Source organism: Coffea arabica, chromosome 5c (assembly GCF_036785885.1).
Source record: "Coffea arabica cultivar ET-39 chromosome 5c, Coffea Arabica ET-39 HiFi, whole genome shotgun sequence".
NCBI lineage: Eukaryota > Viridiplantae > Streptophyta > Magnoliopsida > Gentianales > Rubiaceae > Coffea > Coffea arabica.
Window position 1 is genome coordinate 41,782,668 of NC_092319.1, and position 22,680 is coordinate 41,805,347.

General features: G+C 35.3%; 3 protein-coding genes and 1 long non-coding RNA gene across 4 annotated transcripts; 3 read left to right on the top strand and 1 right to left on the bottom strand.

Annotated features, from left to right (window-relative positions):
- Positions 1-233: 233 nt before the first annotated feature.
- LOC113690833 (uncharacterized) lies at positions 234-1,165 on the top strand. Its single transcript, XR_003448490.2, has 2 exons — positions 234-449; positions 549-1,165. It is a non-coding gene; the product is annotated as an uncharacterized lncRNA (long non-coding RNA).
- An 8,579-nt stretch (positions 1,166-9,744) lies between these two features.
- LOC113689491 (uncharacterized) lies at positions 9,745-11,630 on the top strand. The gene has a single exon (XM_072050949.1). It carries the CDS (start codon positions 9,912-9,914, stop codon positions 11,382-11,384), a length of 1,473 nt encoding a protein of 490 aa, XP_071907050.1. The 5' UTR covers positions 9,745-9,911; the 3' UTR covers positions 11,385-11,630.
- Positions 11,631-13,655: 2,025 nt separating this feature from the next.
- LOC113689837 (uncharacterized) lies at positions 13,656-16,866 on the top strand. Its single transcript, XM_027207633.2, has 2 exons — positions 13,656-13,899; positions 15,042-16,866. The coding sequence occupies exons 1-2, from the start codon at positions 13,765-13,767 to the stop codon at positions 16,089-16,091; spliced, it is 1,185 nt and encodes a 394-aa protein (XP_027063434.1). The 5' UTR covers positions 13,656-13,764; the 3' UTR covers positions 16,092-16,866.
- A 337-nt stretch (positions 16,867-17,203) lies between these two features.
- Positions 17,204-22,660, bottom strand: LOC113688964 (external alternative NAD(P)H-ubiquinone oxidoreductase B4, mitochondrial). Its single transcript, XM_027206794.2, has 10 exons — positions 22,252-22,660; positions 20,848-21,118; positions 20,025-20,231; positions 19,669-19,919; positions 19,006-19,225; positions 18,729-18,833; positions 18,219-18,476; positions 18,001-18,122; positions 17,569-17,688; positions 17,204-17,453 (listed from the first exon to the last, which is right to left on the bottom strand). The coding sequence occupies exons 1-10, from the start codon at positions 22,338-22,340 to the stop codon at positions 17,366-17,368; spliced, it is 1,731 nt and encodes a 576-aa protein (XP_027062595.1). The 5' UTR covers positions 22,341-22,660; the 3' UTR covers positions 17,204-17,365.
- Positions 22,661-22,680: the final 20 nt, after the last annotated feature.

Below are 22,680 nucleotides of genomic sequence, written 5' to 3' on the forward strand. Positions count from 1 at the left end.
CTGTCAACGGTTCGGGTCTGGACCCGGACCCGTCAATATTTGCCGGGTACGGGTAGACATATAGTTTCGGGACCCGGACCCGGACCCGTTCAATCTAATAGATTTGCGGATAGGATACGAAATATGCCGTTCCGACCCGCATAGGACCTGAACCCGTTTTTTAATTAATTAATAATTAAAAATATATACTCAATTTTGTTCAACCCTAAATCCCTAATAGTCTAATACCCACGTAACCCACCGCCGCCGCACTCTCTTTTCCTTTGCTCTTTACCCAGCCCCAGCGACCATTTTTCTCCTCTGCCTCCCAACTCCTGAGTCACGCCTCCACCACCACCACTCACCATTCACTAGATCTGCAATTTTTCAGGAAATGTGTTTCCAAGCTTGATCGCCAGGAGATCCGCCGTTATCTGGAAATGTTTTATGCTCTCAAGTATCGCAAGTTGGTAAGTTATCTGGTCTTGAGTTGATGAATCTGCATTGTTCAGCTCTCCTCTTTCAAAAGCATTTCTTCTAACAATCGTGTTCTCTGTTTTGGGTTCCAGGCTGAAGCTATTCCATTGGCTGTTGATCAGTAAGAGTTTGCGGCAGAAAAAGTTGGAAGCAGCGGGAGGGAGACAAATAAATAAAAGAGCTTGAGATCGTGTAAAAAGAAGAGGATTGTGTTTTTGTTACTTCTGCCAGTCTTGCCTTTCTTTATTGTTGGTTGGTTGTGTCTTTTTAGTCCCTGTTCCAAGTGTCAATTAGGTCCTTCTTGTAGGTCATTTTCGTTGGGTTGTTTGCCATTTCCTTTTCTTTTCCTGCTTCCGGATTCGGGACCCGTCGGGTACGGGTCCGGTGACAGATTAGAAGATCCGTCGGATATTCGGGTCGAATCCGGAATTAATCTAGTATAACGGGTCCGGGTCCGAATGTATGCATTCCGACCCGGACCCGACCCGTTGACAGGCCTAAACATGAACAGTAATGTAAATTTGACTTTTGCCCTCACACAGAGAATTTGAGTATCATGGAGAATGGCTAGAATCTAGAAGGATTTGGATGACTAGATGAATAATGGGGTAGAGACTTTCATGAAGTGGTTCATTTGTGGTGGTTTTAATTGTTTAAATTGGAGATTGTATTGGATAAATTTAGTATATATTGGACACTATTGCCTCAAGAGCGGTGCAGCAATTTCTTTATGTTCTGTAAGTTGAACTGTTGGGACGGCATTTAGAGAACATCGAAAACAATTAATAGCACCTTACCCCTCGAACTTCAGGGGTAACGATGCTGTGCCCCCTCTAATTTTAAATATGTACACTTTTCCTCTGTGAAGATTAGTCAAAGTTAGAAAAGAAAAAAGATTATTATTGCCCTTTTATTCATAAAATTATGGGTTAATCACATTTTATCCCCTTAAAGAATACCCCATTTCTCACTTTACCCCATAACCTTTAATTTTGCTCACTTAACCCCCTTTAGGACAAAATTGCCCTTGCATTATTTTGACTTTTCATTTACCTTGTTTTCCTTTTTTTATTTCTTTTTCTCTTTCTTTTTTATTTAATTCTCCCTCTTTCCCACAAAAATCTTCATCTTAATGATTGAAATTAAAAAAGAGGAATTGCAGAGATCTATCTTCTCCTTAAATGATTTAAAAAATATTCAAATCACATTCCTAAAATACAATTTTTTTTAGCTTTTCAATTCTTTTAATTTTGGGTTTTCCTTTTTCCGTTCTAGTTTCTCATTTTATTCTCAAGAAAATATCATAAGATGAAATTATTTTCCTTTCTTTTATTTCTTTTTCTCTTTCTTCTCTCTTTCATCCTTCCCAATAGAAATTCCATTTCAACGAAAATTTTTGTTTTGAGTTTGTAATTGCATATTTCTGGGTGAAAGTTTAAAAGGCATCAAAAACTAATTTTGATTTTTTGTATGATGCCACGTGTCACAAATTTCAATTGATAATAATTAATCAGGTCACAATTTCATCTTAAGGTATTTTCTTGGGAATAAAATTAGAAACTAAAAAGGAAAGAGGAAAACCCAAAATTAAAAGAATTGAAATGCTAAAAAAATTGTATTTTAGGAAAGTGATTTGAATATTTTTTTAAATCATTTGAGGAGAAGATAGATCTCTACAATTCCTCTTTTTTAATTTTAATAATTAAGTGAAGATTTTTATAGGAAAGATGAAGAATTAAATAAAGAAGAAAGAGAAAAAGAAATAAAAGAAAGGAAAACAAGGCAAATGAAAAGTCAAAATAATGCAAGAGCAATTTTATTCTAAAGGGGGTTAAGTGGGCAAAATTAAAGGTTATGGGGTAAACTGAGAAATGGGGTATTCTTTAAGGGGATAAAATGTGATTAACCCTAAAATTATTTATAAATTAACATTATTTTCTTTTATTGTTAAAATATTTATATCTTCTCTATCGTATCAATTATATAAAAATATCAAGCTAAAACAAAGTTAAAGAAAGTCAATATTTAGTTTACATCCTTGAAATTTTTCCTGTTGGATGAATGTTTACTTCTTGTGGTTTTGTTGAATTTATTAGACTTTAAGTCAAACAAAACAGATAAATAACACAATGCTAAAAATAAATACAATTACCAAAATTTATTAGGGGTGAAAGCCTGACCCAAACTTGTAACCTCTTATTGGTAATAACAATCCGCTTACCAGCTATTTCAAGCTCATGGGTTGAATCAATGAGGTTCGATCCTCTTGATCTCAGTCCCATCTTTTGTATCTCAGGACGGCATTAGTTTTAATAGTGTTATAATGTACATTGTGGCATGCACAAACAACAGCCGGCCAGAATTCTTCGATAATAATCATGAATTTCTGCTTGGTACACTGGTCATTCCAATGTTGGGCGCCTTTATATATACCTTGAATAATCATCAGAAGCGATCACACCATAATCAACCATTCAAGATATCAGCTTGAAGAAAAAATTGTACCATTATACACATCTACAAATGGCTCAGACTAAGATGGCAACTTTTCTCTCCATTCTTCTCCTCATCAGCTTGGCCGAAAGCAGAAATTTAGGCCGTAAGTATTAACAATTTTGAAGCTTAATTGCCTTTTCTTTTCTTTTTTTTTTTGTTGGGTTTGGAATCTGATTCATATTTTCTCATGACATTTTCTTGAAACACTAGATAATGAAGTTAAACTAGCGACAGCTGAAGCAGCATCCCCAGCTTGCAACTCGGTCCACGGAGCTGGAAAAGGCGACACTTGCTTTAGCGTTGCCCAGAACTTCAATCTGGAATTCCAATCATTCCTTGATATAAATCCCAATATCAACTGCGACAAAATCTTTGTGGGTCAATGGCTATGTGTCCAGGGTTCTCTATTTTCTTGAATGGAGTTTGCTAAAATGGCAATGATATGGAGAAAAATAAAGGAGGGTTACACTTGAAATGATGTAGCTCGTCCCCCTTTTTTAAGTATTTTGGTTTTTCCTTCAAAATAATTTTGTAAACGCTGCATGCAATTTTATTGTAATGGTTGTTTTCATTTGCAGCCTATTAATGCCAAAGAGGGTCCTTAAAAGGGTTTATCTTCGTGTAATTCTTTGACAATTCTAATAATATTTGAATGATGCAACTTTCATTATGTTACACTTTTGGAGGAAAATCTAACTATACATTTTGGAGATTTTGACAAATTAAAGAATTGACCAAAAGATAACAAGAATTGGTCAATGTTTTTGTTCGTACGATCACTACCATTGACCTTTGCAGAAACAAAACTATATAATTTGCATCCTGTGGCATTATATCACATACTTACATAAGAAATAAACTATCCAAGACATGTATGTTCATAAGAAGGATTTCACTTGGTATTTACTAGCATACCTAAATTACATATAATTTATCATATCAATACATATATTCACTTAGACACTTTTTTTAACTAACTTTATTTTTACAAAAAAAAAAATATCACTGGATATTCATTAGTCAAACTCTTATAAAAAAAACTTAATTGATTGAAATTGAGCATGTATAGTGAATAAGATAACTATAATATATTAATATGTTTGGTTATGGCATTATTTTGTTATAAAACTAATAAAATGAACTACTATAATAGGAATTGAGATACTAGAGAAATGAGTAGAGAAATGGAGAATGATTTTCTTATTGTTCCAACTAATACAAAAGGTAATCCTAAGAGGTGCCAAGGTACCTTTATATATAGGTACTATAAAATTAAAGGTACATCAATTCTATTAAACACTCATTACTACAAGAATATAAATAGTCTGTAAAACGGTTCTTCCAATACATGAATGAGTTTATAGATTGAAACCGTTCATCCATTGTAATTCCTCTACATAATGTAGTAATGAATTATGAATTAATCTCCTTGTGATCAATGAATTATGAATTAGTCCTCTGGAGAATACAAATGGACATCCACACTTTTAATTATTTCATAATACTCCCCTTTGGATGTCCATTATACAAAGAATATGCCTCGTTAAAACCTTATTAGGGAAAAATCTATCGGGACAAAAACCCTAATGAAGGAAAAAGAGTACACTATTCTTGTGTATTAATTTCTCCCCCTTATGCAAATATCATTTGAAATCTTTTAATTATCGCATTCCAATATTCTTCACCAATTTCTCAAATGCTGCAGTCGGCAATGCCTTGGTAAATAGATCTGCCAAATTATTATCTGATTGGATTTGTTGCACATCAATTTCACCATTCTTTTGCAAATCATGAGTAGAAAAGAATTTTGGTGAAATATGTTTCGTCCTATTCCCTTTAATATATCCTTCTTTTAATTGAGCTATACAAGTTGCATTATCTTCATATAATATATTTGGAGAATTTTCTTTTTTGGAGGATAACCCACAATTCTTCCGGATATAGTGGATCATTGATCTTAACCAAACACATTCACGAGTGGTTTCATGAATTGCTATTATTTCAGTATGATTCGATGAAGTGGCGGCTAATGATTGTTTAGTAGATCGCCAAGAAATGATTGTACCTCCATATGTAAATAGATAACCAATTTGAGATCTTGCTTTATTCGGATCAGATAAATATCCAGCATCAGCATAACCAAGCAATTTAAACTTAGATTTATTTGAATAAAATAAGCCAAGACCAATTGTTCCTTGGAGATAATGAAAAATATGTTTAATACCATTCTAATGTCGTCTTGTGGGCGATGAACTAAATCTTGCTAATAAATTCACTGTAAATGATATATCAGGTCTTGTACAATTAGCAAGATACATTAGTGCATCAATTGCACTGAGATATAGTACTTCAGAACCAAGTACCTCTTCATCTTCCTCTCGCGGTCTAAAAGGATCCTTATTAGGATCTAATGATCTGACGACCATTGAGGTACTTAATGTATGTGTCTTATCTATACAAAATTGCTTTAATACCTTCCGAGCATAAGTAATTTGGTGGACAAAAATTTCACTTTTCAAATGCTCAATTTGTAAATCAAGGCAGAATTTTATTTTTTCAAATTTTTTTTATCTCAAATTCCTTCTTCAAATATTCAATACTATTTTGAATCTCTTCAGGAGTTTCAATTAGATTTAGATCATCAACATATACAGAAATTATCACAAAATTTGACTCATTTTTCTTGATAAAAATACATGGACATATTGAATTATTGGTATAACCTTCTTTAGTTAAACATTTATTGAGGCAATTATACCACATACGTCCAGATTGTTTGATCCCATACAAAAATATTTGTAATTTAATAGAATAAATATCTTTAGAATTTGATTTGCACGTTTTAAGCATGTTGAATTCTTCGAAAATTCTTATATAAATATCATTTTCAAGATTCTCATATAAATATGTATTAACGACATCCATTAGACGCATATCTAGTTTTTCATGTACTGCAAAACTCACAAGATATCTAAATGTGATAGCATTCACTACAGATGAATACGTTTTATTATAATCAAATCCAGACCTTTGTGAATTTTCTTGGGCTACAAGTCTTGTTTTATACCTCGCAATTTCATGTTTCTTATTTCATTTTCTCACAAATACCCATTTAACCTACTGGCTTTACACTTTCAGATGTTTGGACTACAAGTGATAGGGTGCATTTTAGTAGATTATTTCGCTGATATTTTATAGTTGTTTGGACTAAATGCGTACTATTTGGTGGATTCTATTAGGTTGTGTATTTGGTGTTAATTGCAGGAAGTAGTGAAAAAAAGGTGTTGAAAATCAACATTTCAAAAGACATCCTGATAATTAGGCGTGCCCACGTCTAACTCCAACCTTCAAGATCGGATTCTCGGGATTATTCGCACATGGGAAGCTCCAAAAAAATGAGTGAAGTAGCTGGCTACAAATTGAAAAATCAGTGGGGTCACTCCAAAGGAGAGCAAAAGTTGAAGAAGTTTCATTGTAATAGGATTGTTATTTAGGAAGTAATTGGTATTTGGATACCAATTAATTAGGAGAAAAAGTAGGAAGAATGAGAGATTTAGGAACCTTTTTGGTGGCTAGAAACGCAAAGAAGAAATTGTACTTTCTTTGGTCTTTGAGTTTTTCTGGCTTCTTGGCAAAACTTGGAGGAAACCAACAAAAAAAGCTACAATTATTGACTTGTTCTAATTCTTTTGTTTTCCCTGTTTGACCGAATTGGAGAGACATCAGACTCTCTTTATGCTTTTGCTAGAGACAAACGAAGGCAACGATATTTCTTGTTCTTTTCTTCTCTGTTGACCGATTTTGGGGAGACAAGAATTGACGGTTTTTCTCAATTATTTTGCATGGCTTGTTCTCCATTAATGGAGAACTAACTTCTTATTTTTAGTCAAGAAGACAACTGAAGATTTGGTTCAACAATAACTGTGAAATATAAATTATTTTAACTGTTTCCTTCATTTATTGGTATTTGTATGTTTTCTGCTTTTAATTGTTATAGCTATCGTGTATGATTAAATAGATGCGCAATATTTAATTATTCACGTAGGTTATTTGCTAATTGAGGTAGTTGAATCTGTAATTGTTCGATTACTTCCGTCCCAGTAGCAACTGGCATAATTGGATTTATGTCAGGAAAACATACGATCTAATTTAAACAAACCCTCGTAGCATGTTTATTAGTTAGGGTTGAATTTTTCTAATTCTTAATGCAATCTAAAAATTAAATCCTACGGTCATACCTAGGGTTATTTTCTGGTTAGAGAAATAGTTAATGGTTGTACTTTAACTATCGAAAAAATAAGAAAATGTTGGTTGTTTATCGCGTGTATGACAACTATAATCAATCTATTAATAAATGTTGGAATTATATTTGAATCGATGATCAGTTGCATGAACGATGTCTGAAGTGTATTCTTGGCTAGAGTTTCTTCGATTATTTCTCTTAATTAATTATTTTTCACATTTAATTTATTTAGTTGGCAATTCATTAACATTTAATTCTAAAATCCCCCGTTTGTCTTGACTCAAAAGGAACGAACTTTTTCTAGATCCCTGAGGAAACGACCCTACTTGTCACTGTCTACTAGTTAGTAAATTTTGTCAGTTAATTAATTCTGATATATCGGATTAAGCAAACTCTTCGGAACCAGAGTGAATCAAGTAATCCATTGCACATCTAGAGTGTCTGCTCCAATACTTGGAATTGATTATTGACTGTTTTTTATGGTAGTTAGGTTTTTATTATTATTGCACATGCTTGGTATCTATCAATTTTTGGCGCCGTTGCAGAGGACTGGTGCTGGAATTATTTCTCTTTTTGAGTTCAGATTATTTTTGATACTTTTGCTAGTTTATGCTCCGTTCTTCTTGACAGGTGAATTGATATACAACCCTGAGATTGAGAAGGTAGTGCGTAGGCGAAAGCAAGAGACCAAGGAACGAAAATAAGGACAGTCATCTACTGCAGATGAGTCAGTAGAAGACGAAATTAGCATGATTAATAACCAAACACTAAGGGAGTTGGTTGTCCTGGAGTTGACCCACCAGCCTTTGTGCATTACCTCTTATTGGCATTGGCAACCCGTTTACTAGCTATTTCAAACTCATGAGTTGAATCAATGAGGTTCGATCCTCTTGATCTCAGCCTATCTTTTGTATCTCAGGACGGCATTAGTTTTAATTGTGTTATAATGTACATTGTGGCATGCACAAACAACAGCCGGCCAGAATTCTTCGATAATAATCATGAATTTCTGCTTGGTACACTGGTCATTCCAATGTTGGGCGCCTTTATATATACCTTGAATAATCATCAGAAGCGATCACACCATAATCAACCATTCAAGATATCAGCTTGAAGAAAAAATTGTACCATTATACACATCTACAAATGGCTCAGACTAAGATGGCAACTTTTCTCTCCATTCTTCTCCTCATCAGCTTGGCCGAAAGCAGAAATTTAGGCCGTAAGTATTAACAATTTTGAAGCTTAATTGCCTTTTCTTTTCTTTTTTTTTTTTTGTTGGGTTTGGAATCTGATTCATATTTTCTCATGACATTTTCTTGAAACACTAGATAATGAAGTTAAACTAGCGACAGCTGAAGCAGCATCCCCAGCTTGCAACTCGGTCCACGGAGCTGGAAAAGGCGACACTTGCTTTAGCGTTGCCCAGAACTTCAATCTGGAATTCCAATCATTCCTTGATATAAATCCCAATATCAACTGCGACAAAATCTTTGTGGGTCAATGGCTATGTGTCCAGGGTTCTCTATTTTCTTGAATGGAGTTTGCTAAAATGGCAATGATATGGAGAAAAATAAAGGAGGGTTACACTTGAAATGATGTAGCTCGTCCCCCTTTTTTAAGTATTTTGGTTTTTCCTTCAAAATAATTTTGTAAACGCTGCATGCAATTTTATTGTAATGGTTGTTTTCATTTGCAGCCTATTAATGCCAAAGAGGGTCCTTAAAAGGGTTTATCTTCGTGTAATTCTTTGACAATTCTAATAATATTTGAATGATGCAACTTTCATTATGTTACACTTTTGGAGGAAAATCTAACTATACATTTTGGAGATTTTGACAAATTAAAGAATTGACCAAAAGATAACAAGAATTGGTTGATGTTTTTGTTCGTACGATCACTACCATTGACCTTTGCAGAAACAAAACTATATAATTTGCATCCTGTGGCATTATATCACATACTTACATAAGAAGGATTTCTCTAACCATGCTCACTTGGTATTTACTAGTATACCTAAATTACATACCATAATTTATCATATCAATACATATATTCACTTAGACACTTTTTTTTTCAACTAAATTTATTTTTACAAAAAAAATAATATATCACTGGATACTCGTTAGTCAAACTCTTATAAAAAGCAACTTAATTGATTGAAATTGAGCATGTATAGTGAATAAGATAACTATAATGTATTAAAATTTGTTTGGTTATGGCATTATTTGACTTTTTCCTTTCCCCAAGAAAAGGCTGTTTTTTATTTGTTATTTTAAAAATTTTTCATTTCACGTGTGTTGAAATTGAAGAAGACAAACTGGGCCAAATTCAATTAATTGGACTAGGCCAATATTGCTACGACCCAACACCACAACATCATTAGGCCCCCACTCTTAGGCAGGCTGGCCGGCGCGTCTGATTTTTGCTAATCAATGCGGATTAAGCTTTAAATCTAATCGGAGCGTCTGAAGCAGCCGTTTTAATATCCAATGGCCAAGATGGAGCGGAGCCTCAACGTTTAAGTTTATCTCTAACGGTCAGAAAACTCAAAAACAAAACCAAAAAAATCCTCACATAAATTTCTCCATTATTTTACCCCATTTTCTCTCCTACAATTCACATTAAGAATCCCCTCAAGAAATCGTCGAAACCCCACCATCCATTTCTATTTTTCACAAGAAATCATCAGATTTTGAAAACCCGAGTGAGGAAAATGAGTGTTTTACAATACCCAGAGGAGATGAATTCATCAGATCTTCAGATATGGAACAATGCAGCCTTCGACAATGGAGATTCTGAAGATTCATCGGCAATACTTAAATGTTCTTGGTCTCCTCTGAAACCCCAGTTTTTGAATCCTTCTGATTCACTTGAATCTTTTTCGAGTAAAGAAAATGAAAATCAGACTCATCAGTTCCAGCATTCCTCTATTTCATCTGTTTCTTCACTGAAGTCTCCAATGTCCCAGCCACTCAAGGTTCTTGATCCGAATGGGCCGGTTGACAGCTCAAGAATAAAGTCAATTAAGGGGTATTATAACCAGGGTTTTGCAGAAAAGCCGATTTTGAGGAGTAACAATGAAGGGGAGGTTCATGATGAGAAGAAGATTGATAAGGAAATTGAGGAAATTGAGATGGAAATCAGCAGGCTTTCTTCAAGATTAGAGGCTTTGAAGATTGAAAAGGCTGAGAAAAGTGTGAAAATGTCTGAAAAGAAAGGAAGGATTGTGGCTGCAAAGTTTATGGATCGAAAACTGGTTGGAAAGAATGCAGAGGAGAAGAAAAAGATTGAAGAAAGTTTGGCTACGAGTGCGAAAACCAAGGTTCAGAGAAGAGGGCTAAGTTTGGGTCCATCAGAGATTATGGCTGGGGCAAGAAGGGGTATGAGTTTGGGACCATCTGAGATACTTTCTGATGTCAAATCCCGGCAATTTGGTAAAAAAGAGAGTACGATTACCCCTGTTCAGCCTATTCAGAGTAGGCGAAAATCGTGTTTCTGGAAGCTGCAAGATATTGCAGAAGAGAAGGTGACTAAAGAAAGGAGAAAAAGCTTGAGTGTTAGTCCGAAATCAAGAAAAAATTTAGCAGGAAAAACTCAGGGTTCAAGGCAGGCAGTCACCACAGTTGCATCAAAGAAGACTGTGAAGAAAGAAGAGATGTTTGGTAACTCTGTTCAACCGAAAAAGTTGTTCAAAGATGCTGAAAAGTCAGTTACAGCTACTAATAAGAAGCCATTGAGGCCAGGGAGGGTTGTTGCGAGCCGCTATAATCAGAGTAGTAGTCAGACCTCAGCAATGAGAAAGAGATCTTTGCCTGAAAATGACAAGGATGAAAACAAGAGATGTGATAAGAAACGCTCTCTGTCAGCTGGGAAATCGCGTGAAACACTGCCAGAAAAGAAGAATTTAGGCACCGAGAGCAGCAGGGTGAAGAAGAGATGGGAAATTCCCGCTGATCTTGTTGTTCATAGTTCTGAACCTGAGAGTTCTTCTCCAACGACCTCTGTTGTGCCTGAAATACTTCCAAGAATTCGTATTGCTAGGTGCATTAATGAGTCCCCCAGGGACTCTGGACCAGCCAAAAGGGTAGCTGACTTGATAGGAAGGAAGCAATATTTTGCTGAGGATGAAGAGGAGGAGCCATCATCATTGTGCCAAGCCCTAAGTTTTGCAGATGATGAGGTTTAAATATCTGATAAAAATGATGAAAATCATGGAGGTCTCTCAGTCTCCACAATCTATTTCTTGATTCTAGTTCTATGAAATTTAAGTCAATTGATGCTTGAGTCTGTAAACTTTGGTAAGCAGGTGAGCATTCTTGTGCTCACTCCTAAGTGATACATGAGATTATGAATCAATCCTCTCATCTATGGTGTATCTGCAATAAGCTGTTCTATGGATTTATGTGTGAATACTGAGTTTTGCTTCACTTAAGATCTTCTGACTACTGTTTGTCTTGTTTTCTTGGTGAAAGTCTTGAAAAGTCTTTCTGTTATGCTCTGTGGTTGAATTGTGTCTTGAAAAATCATGTTTTGCTGTGCCTAAAAAGGTGGGAGATTAGTAGGATCTCTGGTAGATATACCGCATGCCATATATCAAACATTGTGTTTCTAACTTTACAATCAAAGTATTATATGGAAAGGGGACCATTCCAGATTGCATCAACGAAGGCAAACTTTTCCATTTCCAAAGGAACAGTGAATATTCAATCCTATGGCAACTTTTGTTGAAAAGGTGATGCTCCCACAGTGTCCCACCCCTAAACACTTAAAAAGAGGAAATAATGTATAGAAAAGTTGATTTAGTGGCTAATTGCATTCCTGTACAAATGCACCTTGCTACAACGGTTAAAGGATAGGTATACATTTTATTCAGGACATAAAGGATAGGTGATTTTGTCTGCAGTCTTCAAACTTATGCTTTCAGCAGTGCTGCACTTGAAAAGTTTAAGCACCAAGTTTTGGAGAACATGTAACCATTACTTCAAACAGGAAAATGATAAGTTCATGATCTCAGAATCAAACTGAATCTGAAAAACTGTCACTTCAATTATGTTGTTACAGACATTAAACCTAAGCAAGAATTATAGGCCTGAAAAAGAATCTGTTTTTCATATCAGATTCGACCTGATGAATTACTTAAAGGTGTGAAACCCCTAAAGCATGGAAAATTGAGCACAAACTGAAACTGAAAATATATATCAAGTCGCACTAAATAGAGATTCTAGCAATGAAGCAAAAAGACTGAAACTCAAGATGAGTGTACGTGTTGCATTTGGATCTTTTGCTTCCTACATATAGTACTCAAGAAGGCCATAGACAAAAAATTGTTTACCATAGAAAAAATCTTTCCTCAGTTTTCTTGCTGAATTCATCACATAATTAGGATTCAAAGATAAGGCCTGATGCTTCCTTCCTTTGGGCAGTTTTATTGACAGCTACTTAGTAGATTGAGAGTTTGAGATTATATGTGATAAACACTTGGCTTGAATTGGAATGTTTTCTTTTTCTTCACCTCTAGCTGACTACTTTAGCATCAAGTGTCAAGCATGTAATGCAAAATGTATTTTCTAAGAAAAATAATAATCATGCACTTCAAAGAGATAGTAAGCTTTTTAGTTTCTTGAGTATCTAACAGTCGCATTGCATCAATTGAACTGAAAATCCTAGCTCACAAAATGTGTCTTATCTACATGTAACCAACATAAGGATCAATAGGGAGAGATGGTCCAAATTACAACTTTCTGTCCACAGAAGAATTAAGGGCTAAAATTCAATATTGCTATTTTTTTGGCTTATGAACTTGGAAATCAATAAGAAAAATCAGCCAAAGACAAACAAAGTAGTTTGTTAATTACTACATGGCATCTAATCATTTTTTTTTCCTAATTATTCTTTCACATCTAACCACTTTGCTCAGCCAAAATTTGTATACATTGGCTTGATAGCTACTATCAATCTCAAAAAAGAAACGCGAGAGTGATTAAGAACTTGATAAACTCACCAATAATTTTTTGGAAAAGATTTCTAAGTGCTTGTATTACACTCCACCTCTTCATTTGCTTTCGGAAAGAAAAAAAAAAGCAAGGTAAGAATTTCTTCGAAAGAAACTTTTTCGATTGAATGAATCTGGTTGGATTGGTGATTATTTTAAAATAATAGTATAACAATTTTTATGATGTCATATACATGAGATAAAAAAGTGAATGAAAATATTAAAAATTATTAAAAAATATGTTATGACGTAACAACAAAGAAATTCTCAGATTACATCCCATCCAAACACACAAGGATCCAAATTAAAGAGTTACCCTTGCGTCCATTAGCTATCTCAAAAAAAATGAAAAATGTAGTAGGGTATCTAAAGTTATTTCACAAAAGTAAAGGGGAAGAAAGATACATTTCCAAAAATGTGTGCTAGATTATTTTTTTTAAAAAATAATAACAAAATAGCTAATATAGTTGTCTCCCAGTACTTCTTGTCCAAATTTCAATGCCTCAATTGTCTGTCAACATAAACCCTAAACCCTAGCACGAATTTTTTCTTCGATTAATCCCGAAATCCAAAAATGTTTGCTGCTGCGATTTCCAAGCGCAAAACCCATTTGAGAGTTTCAACATTGTTACGCCACTATTACTGTTCCAGTTGCCGCAGACCTTTTTCATTCACCACTCTGCAGGGGTTCAGAAAAATCCATCTTGTTGTAAGCTCTCAAATTTTCATCTTTCACTTACTTATGTGATATGGGTTTTTCTTTTTCTTTTTTTTGGTTGTTTATTATCTTCTATAAATATATTTCCTCATTTCAAGATTGGGGTTTTAGAGTGAAATATGAAATCAAATAAATCCCACAATTTTGTAATCATGAGAATGTCAATTGGCTAATCTTGGGTTGGCGATAGTGGTAGAAGTTAGGATGCTACTAAAGTTGATGGTGAAAATTCCAGGGAAATAAAATGTGTTTGTAACTTTAGAATTCTGGGAGATGGTTAGATTTTTGCCGAAGTAGAAATGCAGGCTCTATTTTTTTTTGGAGTAGCTTGATGACAAATGATGGCGTTCTTTTAGCTGGTTCAAGAAAGACTCTTTTTTTTCTTTCTTTCCTTTTATTCTTCTATGCTATGCAGAAGGGACATTTAAATGGAATGAATTTAATGGATTAGAGATAAATTTGGGACCTAATAATGATGCAATTTTTAAAGCCCGTCCACAGTTGGTGGGGTTGTTGTCTTGCTAGTTGTGAAATGGCTGGTACCCAAGGGTAGTTAATCTAGTGAGAGAGTGAAACATCTGATGAAATGTGACCTGACCAGGAAATGATTTTTGGATTTATTGTTACCTGTTCTTAGGGAGAACTCTTTGCTTTTGCTTATGTACTCTTCATCTTTCTGTTTTCCTGCTTCTGTTGGGGTGAGCATGAAGAGTGGGTTCCATGGGGAAATATCCCGATATTTGCTTTCTTTAGTGTACCGATGGAGTTGGCCTCTGATAGAGGTAGAGGTATTTGTACCTCTGTATAAGGACATATTGTATTTTTGAACTTGGGGATGATGGTCTTACTCGTCTGATGATATTGGTTTCTGGTGTCTGTTTTGGTATGATTTTTTCAATTTTGTTTTCTGAACCTGACTGTAAGCGTGTTTGAACCAAAAATTTTTGTTTTTTTGACTGCCGGTAGATCAATTATTAGTAACTCTGCCATTCCCTTTTATTCATCTTTTGATTTGTTATTAGTTGCTAACCAATACACACTTTGCTTGGGACAATATTGTACAGTTGTTTTAGCGAAGGATGGTAGATGTCTTATTTTTTGGTTTTTAATTAATTGCTGGCTTTCTAATACAGAATTCTGTTAAATCCATCCCAATAGGAGCCTTCTGGATTTGGCCGTTCTTCCAAATTCTGAGTTATTATGTTTCTAGTCATCGTTCAATTGCAACACAAACTTCTCCTTCTCATGATATGCATGATAGAATTTTGAATGAAATACTTTCCGAGTTGGAGAACTCTGCAATTTCTTGTGAGAAAATATGTATCTCCAAGATTGATAAGCTATGTAGTGCTGGAGACCTTACAACTGCTGCTAGACTATTGCGGTCTTTACGTGAGCAACGAATCTTTCTTGGCCCTCGAGCATATAATATCCTTCTTCAAGCAGCAGGTGAACAAGATGACACTGATATTCTATTACACACTTTCAAGGATTTATTGGTATTCTGTAATTCTATTAAGTCGGCTTCCTGTCAGATCCTTGCCAAGGCTCTGGTTAAGGAAAGTGATGATGTTTTCTTGTTGAAATTTGTCAGAGAAGTTTCAGAATTGATAATTCCAATAAGTGCAATCACTTTGAACAGGATCATATTTGCCTTTGGTGAGTTTAGACAGATTGATAAAGCTCTGATAATATTCGAGGAAATGAAGAATCTGAAGTGTAAACCAGATTTGGTTACATATAACACTATTTTAGTGATATTGGGCCGGTGTGGTCAGGTAGATGATATGCTTCATAAGTTTGCTGAAATGAAAGAGGCCAATATTGCTCCAGATACTATTTCTTATAATACCATTATAAATAGTTTACGCAAAGTCGGTAGGCTTGATTTATGCTCAGCATTTTTTAAAGAAATGGGTGAAAGAGGAGTTCAACCTGATTTGCAAACATACACACCATTGATTGACAACTTTGGAAGGTCTGGGAACATTGAGGAAGCACTGAGACTTTTTGATGAGATGAAGCACCGAAGAATTCGCCCATCGATTTATGTCTATCGTTCGCTAATTAGTAACTTAAACAAGATGGGGAAGTTGAAGTTAGCTACAAAATTTTCAAACGAGATGGATGCATGTCTTTCAGGTCTTGTTGGTTCAAAGGACTTCAAAAGGAAAAAGAGATAAATGAACTCAAAAGAGTTGATGTTTGGTTTCTTTTTGACTCTGCAATCTCAGAGAAACCCTTTTGCTGAACTCTGCATCTTTGTTGGATATCGTGGGTCAAAAGGCATTATACGGTATGTTCTGAAAAACCATTTATCTCGAGGTTCAAGATTTGTTAAGAGTCTGCAATACTTAGGGATACTTTGCATGGTTTGATGTTCAGAAGTACTGCAGTAACAAATGGAATAACATGAATTTACTCAACTCATTGTCATGCTTAAAGAGAGCACTAAGTGGACTTCCTTCTTTTGATTATAAGTCTGGAAAATCTGGGCGTACATGACTTACAGCTGGTTGTATCTGTCCGCTTGCTAAATGTTTCATCGGCTAGTAGGAAACTCGAGCAATTTTGAAGATTGTAATGGACCTCTTAGCCTTTGGATTAACAACCGTTGCTGTGCTGTGAACAAGATCTTGAGTAAAGATGCTACATGGTTATCCTCAAATGATAAACTAGCGTTGGGGATCGTGGCCGCAGTGGTACCATTGATCTCCTTGGTACAATTTTGTGTGTCTGCTAACCTGTTAGATATGCAGGCATATGTAGATTGATTCTGAAGATGTACGTAATGTTTGTACCATTCCATATCTCTGGTGGCTGGTGACTTGTGCTTTGATAATCTGGTTATAGGTCTAGAAGCTTAAAGTAAATATGCTCATTTGTAATTGTTATTTTTTCATTATTTGTCTTTGTAGATTTTTTAATGAGGATTACTGGTTGACATGTTAAAAGTAATGCTCTATGTAAATTAAAATTCAGAAAGTTTTTTAAGACAAAAAGCCTTACTCTTTTACCTGCATCAATTCGAGTCAAGCTTTTGTCTAATTGAACCGAACCTCAAGTTAATTTTATGAATTCAAGCCCGACGAGTTCAAAATTTCGAACTCGAGTTCGAGTTTAAAAATATAATTAAGCTTATAAGTCGCTCGCGAGCTAATGAGTTTGGTATTTTTGAGTTTGAGTTCGAGCTCGACTCGAATTTGATATTGATCGAACTCGTATTCGAGCCATTCGCTGCAGCCCTATGCATCATGATATGAAAAAAAAGATATGCAACAGATGAGCCAACTACTGGTGCAAATGACTTAAAAAACGAATCCAAACACACAGTTGCCAAAACGATAGGGGAGTTAGGTACTATCTGAAGCAACATGACAAAATTTTCTCAGTATCTGTAGCAAGAAATATTGGAAAGTGAAAAAGTTCTCTGCAGTTTCATGTCTGAGATCAGTCTTCAAATCCGACTTGAGTCCCTTCCGAAGATGAAACGTCTTCCCCAGTCAGATATTACTAGCAGCCTTGTGCGCCAACTTACTAGCTTGCTGGATTTGAAACAAAGCAAAACGTGAAAAAAGAACTCAAAGTGGAACCAAGTACAGTTCAGGGGAACAAAGAAATCAAAACTTGCGGGCATATAAGTGATAGTAGTATTTTTACCTAGCATAAACTGAATACCAAAGCCACTGCGTGCTATGACCTATGGAAACCCAATCTCCAGGGAGTTGTGCTGCAGCTTGTTCTCCACCCAGTGGTGCAAATTGTCCAAAGTGTTTGTACCTTTAACCGTAAAAGTCAGCAGATATTACGCAAAATAGCCAAGATCAGGGACCATTATTCTTTACTGTTTGGTAAAAAAATTTATTGACTGCAGTGGTTGCAAATCTATTATGATCTGGTTCCATAAAAACCTTGTCTGAGACAAACTAGCTAGTGCGTTCTTCTCACTTTATTGCTTCACGAAGGGCAGTAATTTGAAGATTGGCTGTTATATCAACCTATTAAGAGCTTTTGCAAATTGCAAAAACGAAAAAAAAAAAAAAAAAAAAGAAAAGATATCGTCTGAAGTTCTATATGTAGATTAATCCTTACCTAAATGGACGGAAGCGATGCCTTCCTGCTGCTCTGAACCTTATTGGCCCTTCAGGATACTTTTCACAGATATCCATGCGGTTGAAGCAGTCAGCAAGATAAACTCCTTGTTGGGAAGCCACCTGAGTACCGAACATCAAAAAAAAGAGGAAGCTAAGCTCAAGCAAATCAGCCACACTACCCAAAAAGAAGAAAAATCCTTTCCAGTTTCCACTTACCTGTGCTGTTGGAGGAAGACTTTTCATCTGTTTGTCCACTTCAGCAAGTGCTTGTTTGAATTTCTCGATGTTCAGTTCATCCTCGCCGTCTTTACTCTTCAGTAGTTGAAGAAAATTCCTTAGTTGGTTTTTCTTCAGATGAATCTGCACCTGGGGATACCTTTCAGCAATGTCTTTGATAACCCCTTTAAAATCATCTACCTTCAGGGTACCAGAGTTATTCTCATCGGCTTTACTAAATATTGCAGCGATATCTTCCTGATAAAAGATCAAATCCAAAGATTACAGCTGATATCTTCCTCAAAAAACAAAACAAGTATCCAAAGATTTGCTACGTAATCTCGACCATAGGCCTCGCATACTATGGCAAATGATGCATCTTAAGGAAGTCGGTCAAGGAGGACGCGAAAATAGCAGCTAAAGAAATGTGAACTGTGACTTAAATCCAAAGACTCAGGTTGTGTATTGCTGCTCATGCTAACAAATTAAGTAGAAATAATTGTTGCATACCATTACTTTGCGTTGGTTGATTGTGGCGCAGTCACCTAATGCGTATATGCTATCGCAACCTTCCACCCGCAGCCATTCATCAGTTGCCAGAACGCGTCTATTGGTCTGTCATCCACACAAAGTAAAAAGTTGAGCTTAGCAATTTATATGTGATAGCAGATGATAACAAAAACTTTGGCGTAAGAAATGTTTGTAGCATTGAAATTCAAGTGCCAAATCGAAAAATCAGGCGTACAGTTCTGAAATCAAATAGAAGGATTAGAGCCGCATGCCATACCTGACCAATCTGCTTCATAAAATCCATGATAACAGGTCGAGTTCCAATGCCAGTAGACCAGACAACCATTCCAAAAGGGATTTCTACAGTTTTACCAGAGCTCCTCTCTTTAGTGGATATCTCCTTATCAGATACCTTTACAACCATCGATCCAGTTTTTACATCAATTCCATCTCTCTGAAACTTTTCTTCAGCAAATTCAGTAATTCGCTTATCAAACCTGGATAAAACAAAGGGAATGAACTGTGAAAACCATCCACAACTGCCAAAAGCAAACAAGGTGATTTGGAGAATCCATGTAACTTTCAGACACATGTGCAGGCGACAAGGAATTGTAATTTTAACATGATCAAGCTCCTGCATTTTGATTGCTGACATACTCTACTGAACTTCTATGCCATAAATGATTTAAACACCCTCCTGTTTTTTGTAGTACAATCAACTGTTGAACCAAAATTTCGTCGTAAAATAAAATACAAAGTAAAACACTAGTTACAACACAGAGCATGCTGATGCAAAGCATTGGATATAAGCATGCTTAAAAAAAGAACATTCTGCTTAGCTTCTAATTCGAGAAAAACAAGACTAGTTTCTTATCATATATAATAATAATATAATGTCAAATGACTAATTAGCATATTAGCTGTAGGAGGCCTTCCTTACATGTTCAGAATGTGATCCGCAGCTTCAAGAAGTGTTATTTTGACATGTTGCTTAAGAGCAGGGTAAAGCTTGGCTAAATCCTCATTGACGAAATCATGAAGCTCTGCAGCAAATTCCACACCAGTTGGACCACCTCCAACAACTACGAAATGCAGGATCCTCTTTTTCTCTTCTTCACTTACAGTTGGAAGGCTTGCCCTCTCGAAACAGTCTATGACTGTTCTACGGATCCTTTGAGCATCTTCGACTTCCTGAATTCATGTCATTACTTTCACTTCCAACACAAAATAATGGAAATGACACGCACCTACATTTTGTTCTTTTTCTCTAAATGGCATTATGGCTTGTCAAGTTACCTTCAAAAAGTGAGCATACTCCACAACACCAGGGGTGTTAAATGTATTTGCACGTGCACCCATTGCTATAACCAGGTAATCATAATCCACTGTAAATTCTTCTGAACCACCCAAGTTGTTTTCTTGAGTTGAGCGACAGCAGACCTTCTTGTTTACTGTATCAATCTTGTAGCATTCAGCCTCCTTGAAGTGGACATCAAATTTTTTCTGAGGCAGGAAAGCAAGTATAGCTGTCATGTCCTTCAAATGGTTACATAGGTTTGGCTAAGTGTAAACATTACTTATCCACCACTGTAATTCTAAGAAGAAGCATATTGTATCAAACTTTGCAATTATCAAAGAGGTAGACCACTGTGATTGAAGTCCACAATTGCAATAGGTACTTCTACAGATAGAAAAATCATATATAAAGTTGGAATTGTCTTTTTGGCAGATTATAAAGGTTTCATTAGGAATTTAGGACCTGACAGCCAATAGGAATAGGAGAATCAAGGTTTTCTGGTTCTTCCATATTGCAGAACTACGCATCCAAAGATTTGGTATGAAAATGTCCCCTTTTCATGTCTTTTTCAGAATTAATTATTATCACAACATGGTAAATGATCATTTATCTTTGATGCATTGCAAAGTTTCCAAATCATATCAACCAGCAATTATACACAGCTTTTGTAGCAGTCCATAGTTTCTAATTTAAATGTCATTGCCAACTATGTAAGAACATAGAGGAGACATGCCTAAGAGCTAACACCATAACCTTTGAAATTAGCATTGCCTCCTAAAAAGTAGAACATAGAACACAAAAATTTAGTATGAAAATCTATACCTTCCTAACAATGCTGCGGATTGGCTCCACAATGCTGCGTGCTTCAACCGTGCCATTGGTAACACTTGGTAACAAAGGAGTAAATGCAAAATAATTTCGTGGAGAAATAACATGAACATCATAGCTGGGATCTTTCAAGCTTTTAAGAAAGCTTGTTCCAGCCCATCCAGTTCCTAGAACCACCACTTTCTTTTTCTTGACATCATGAGCTGCATCAGCATAGCCAAATTGGAATGGCCTGGCATCAGAGAAAGCAGCCACACCCCCACCACTGCAGAATCCAGAATTCAAGAAAAAAAAAAAAGTATCACATCTCAGATATCTTCAGAACCATTTTTTGAACAATTCTCACCCTGCATAATCTTCGTATCTTTTTCTATTTAATATTAATCTTGTTTGTAGAGCGGATCATGGCATTATATTCTAAAAAAAGAAGTGTACTTCAAGGAAAAAACTTCAATGTAATTGAGGTGCAACTATAAATCTCAAATTTTCTGCCTCATTCACTGTGGTACAAGAAGTGGAAAGTATAACAGTTAGTGTATATTTCTGTTAAGAACAATAAAGTATTAAATTGAATACCAAAAATAGAGTTTCAAAAGGGGTTTATTGAATTTTAAGATGGCAAATAGTTAAGATCTATCATGGCAATTAATAAGGATTTATTCGTCTTCATGAATATGTATAATAGAAGTAGATTCAATTCCTAAGCTCTAACCTTCAATTAAAAAATGCAGGAGCTTACAAGCGTCAAAAATTACCACAAACAGAAGAGAATAAATCCTGACTGCAGAAAAGTTACACCTTACCAGTGAATAAAGCAAATAAAGACATAATTATGAAAAGATTTTATGATACATTATTTTCTTCCAATAACTTCATGGATTCAGTTTTTATCAATGGTGGATTTTTTTACATTAATACGTGTAGATGTATGTTAATTATGTAAAACATGAATTTAAAGATTGAAATTGGATTGCATAGCACAGCATGCATCTACATCTGCTCCGGTTGTGTATGCATTTGTTATCCTAACTTGATTATGACAGCCTAAACAATGTTACTTGCTTATAGCCATTGAACAAAATCAAATCTTGCATTCAGCAAAATAAAAATCAAATCTGAACACACTACCACCTACTTTAAACACAGTAAAAGTGTAAAACATACACTGAAAACAATAATTACCGTCAATATGCAAAAGAAATTTCTTTTCCAAGTAAAAAAAAAAACAACAAGAGCCAACGACAAGAAAACTTTGCATAACACGTAGCCTGTTACATAGGAATTATTACTAACGAAACAAAACAGGGAAAAAATAACAAAAAATCCTACAAAATATACATTATATCATAAAACTACACCTTCTAATAATTAAAAAAAACATAGATTTAGATTGTAGACCTGACAGAGAGGACAACAAGAAGTTTAGTGACAGTTGGGTGGTCATGAAACGCCCCTTTGGCTCTCTGGTAAAAATTATAGCCTCTCATCTTTTTTTTTTTCCCTTAACTCTCTTTTCTCTTCTGCTACTTCTTCTCTTCTCTTGAGTGATGATCAAGAAACCCTTTAAACTCTACTTGCTTATTCAAACAATCTCCGTAAATAATGAATCAGTATGAGAAGTTAACATGCTAGAGGACTACCTCCTTTGGCAGGTTTCTTTCTTGCAGTTTCTAATGTTATTAGACTTCCCTTATGGGAAGATCATGGTTTTAATGTCGGAGTAACTGTCAAGCAATATTAAGCAGTCAAACGCCTAGGAATATGGACACTTGCCCAATTCTTATCGAACTACCGGTTTCCTGCATGCTCTCAGTTTCCTTGGTAGGT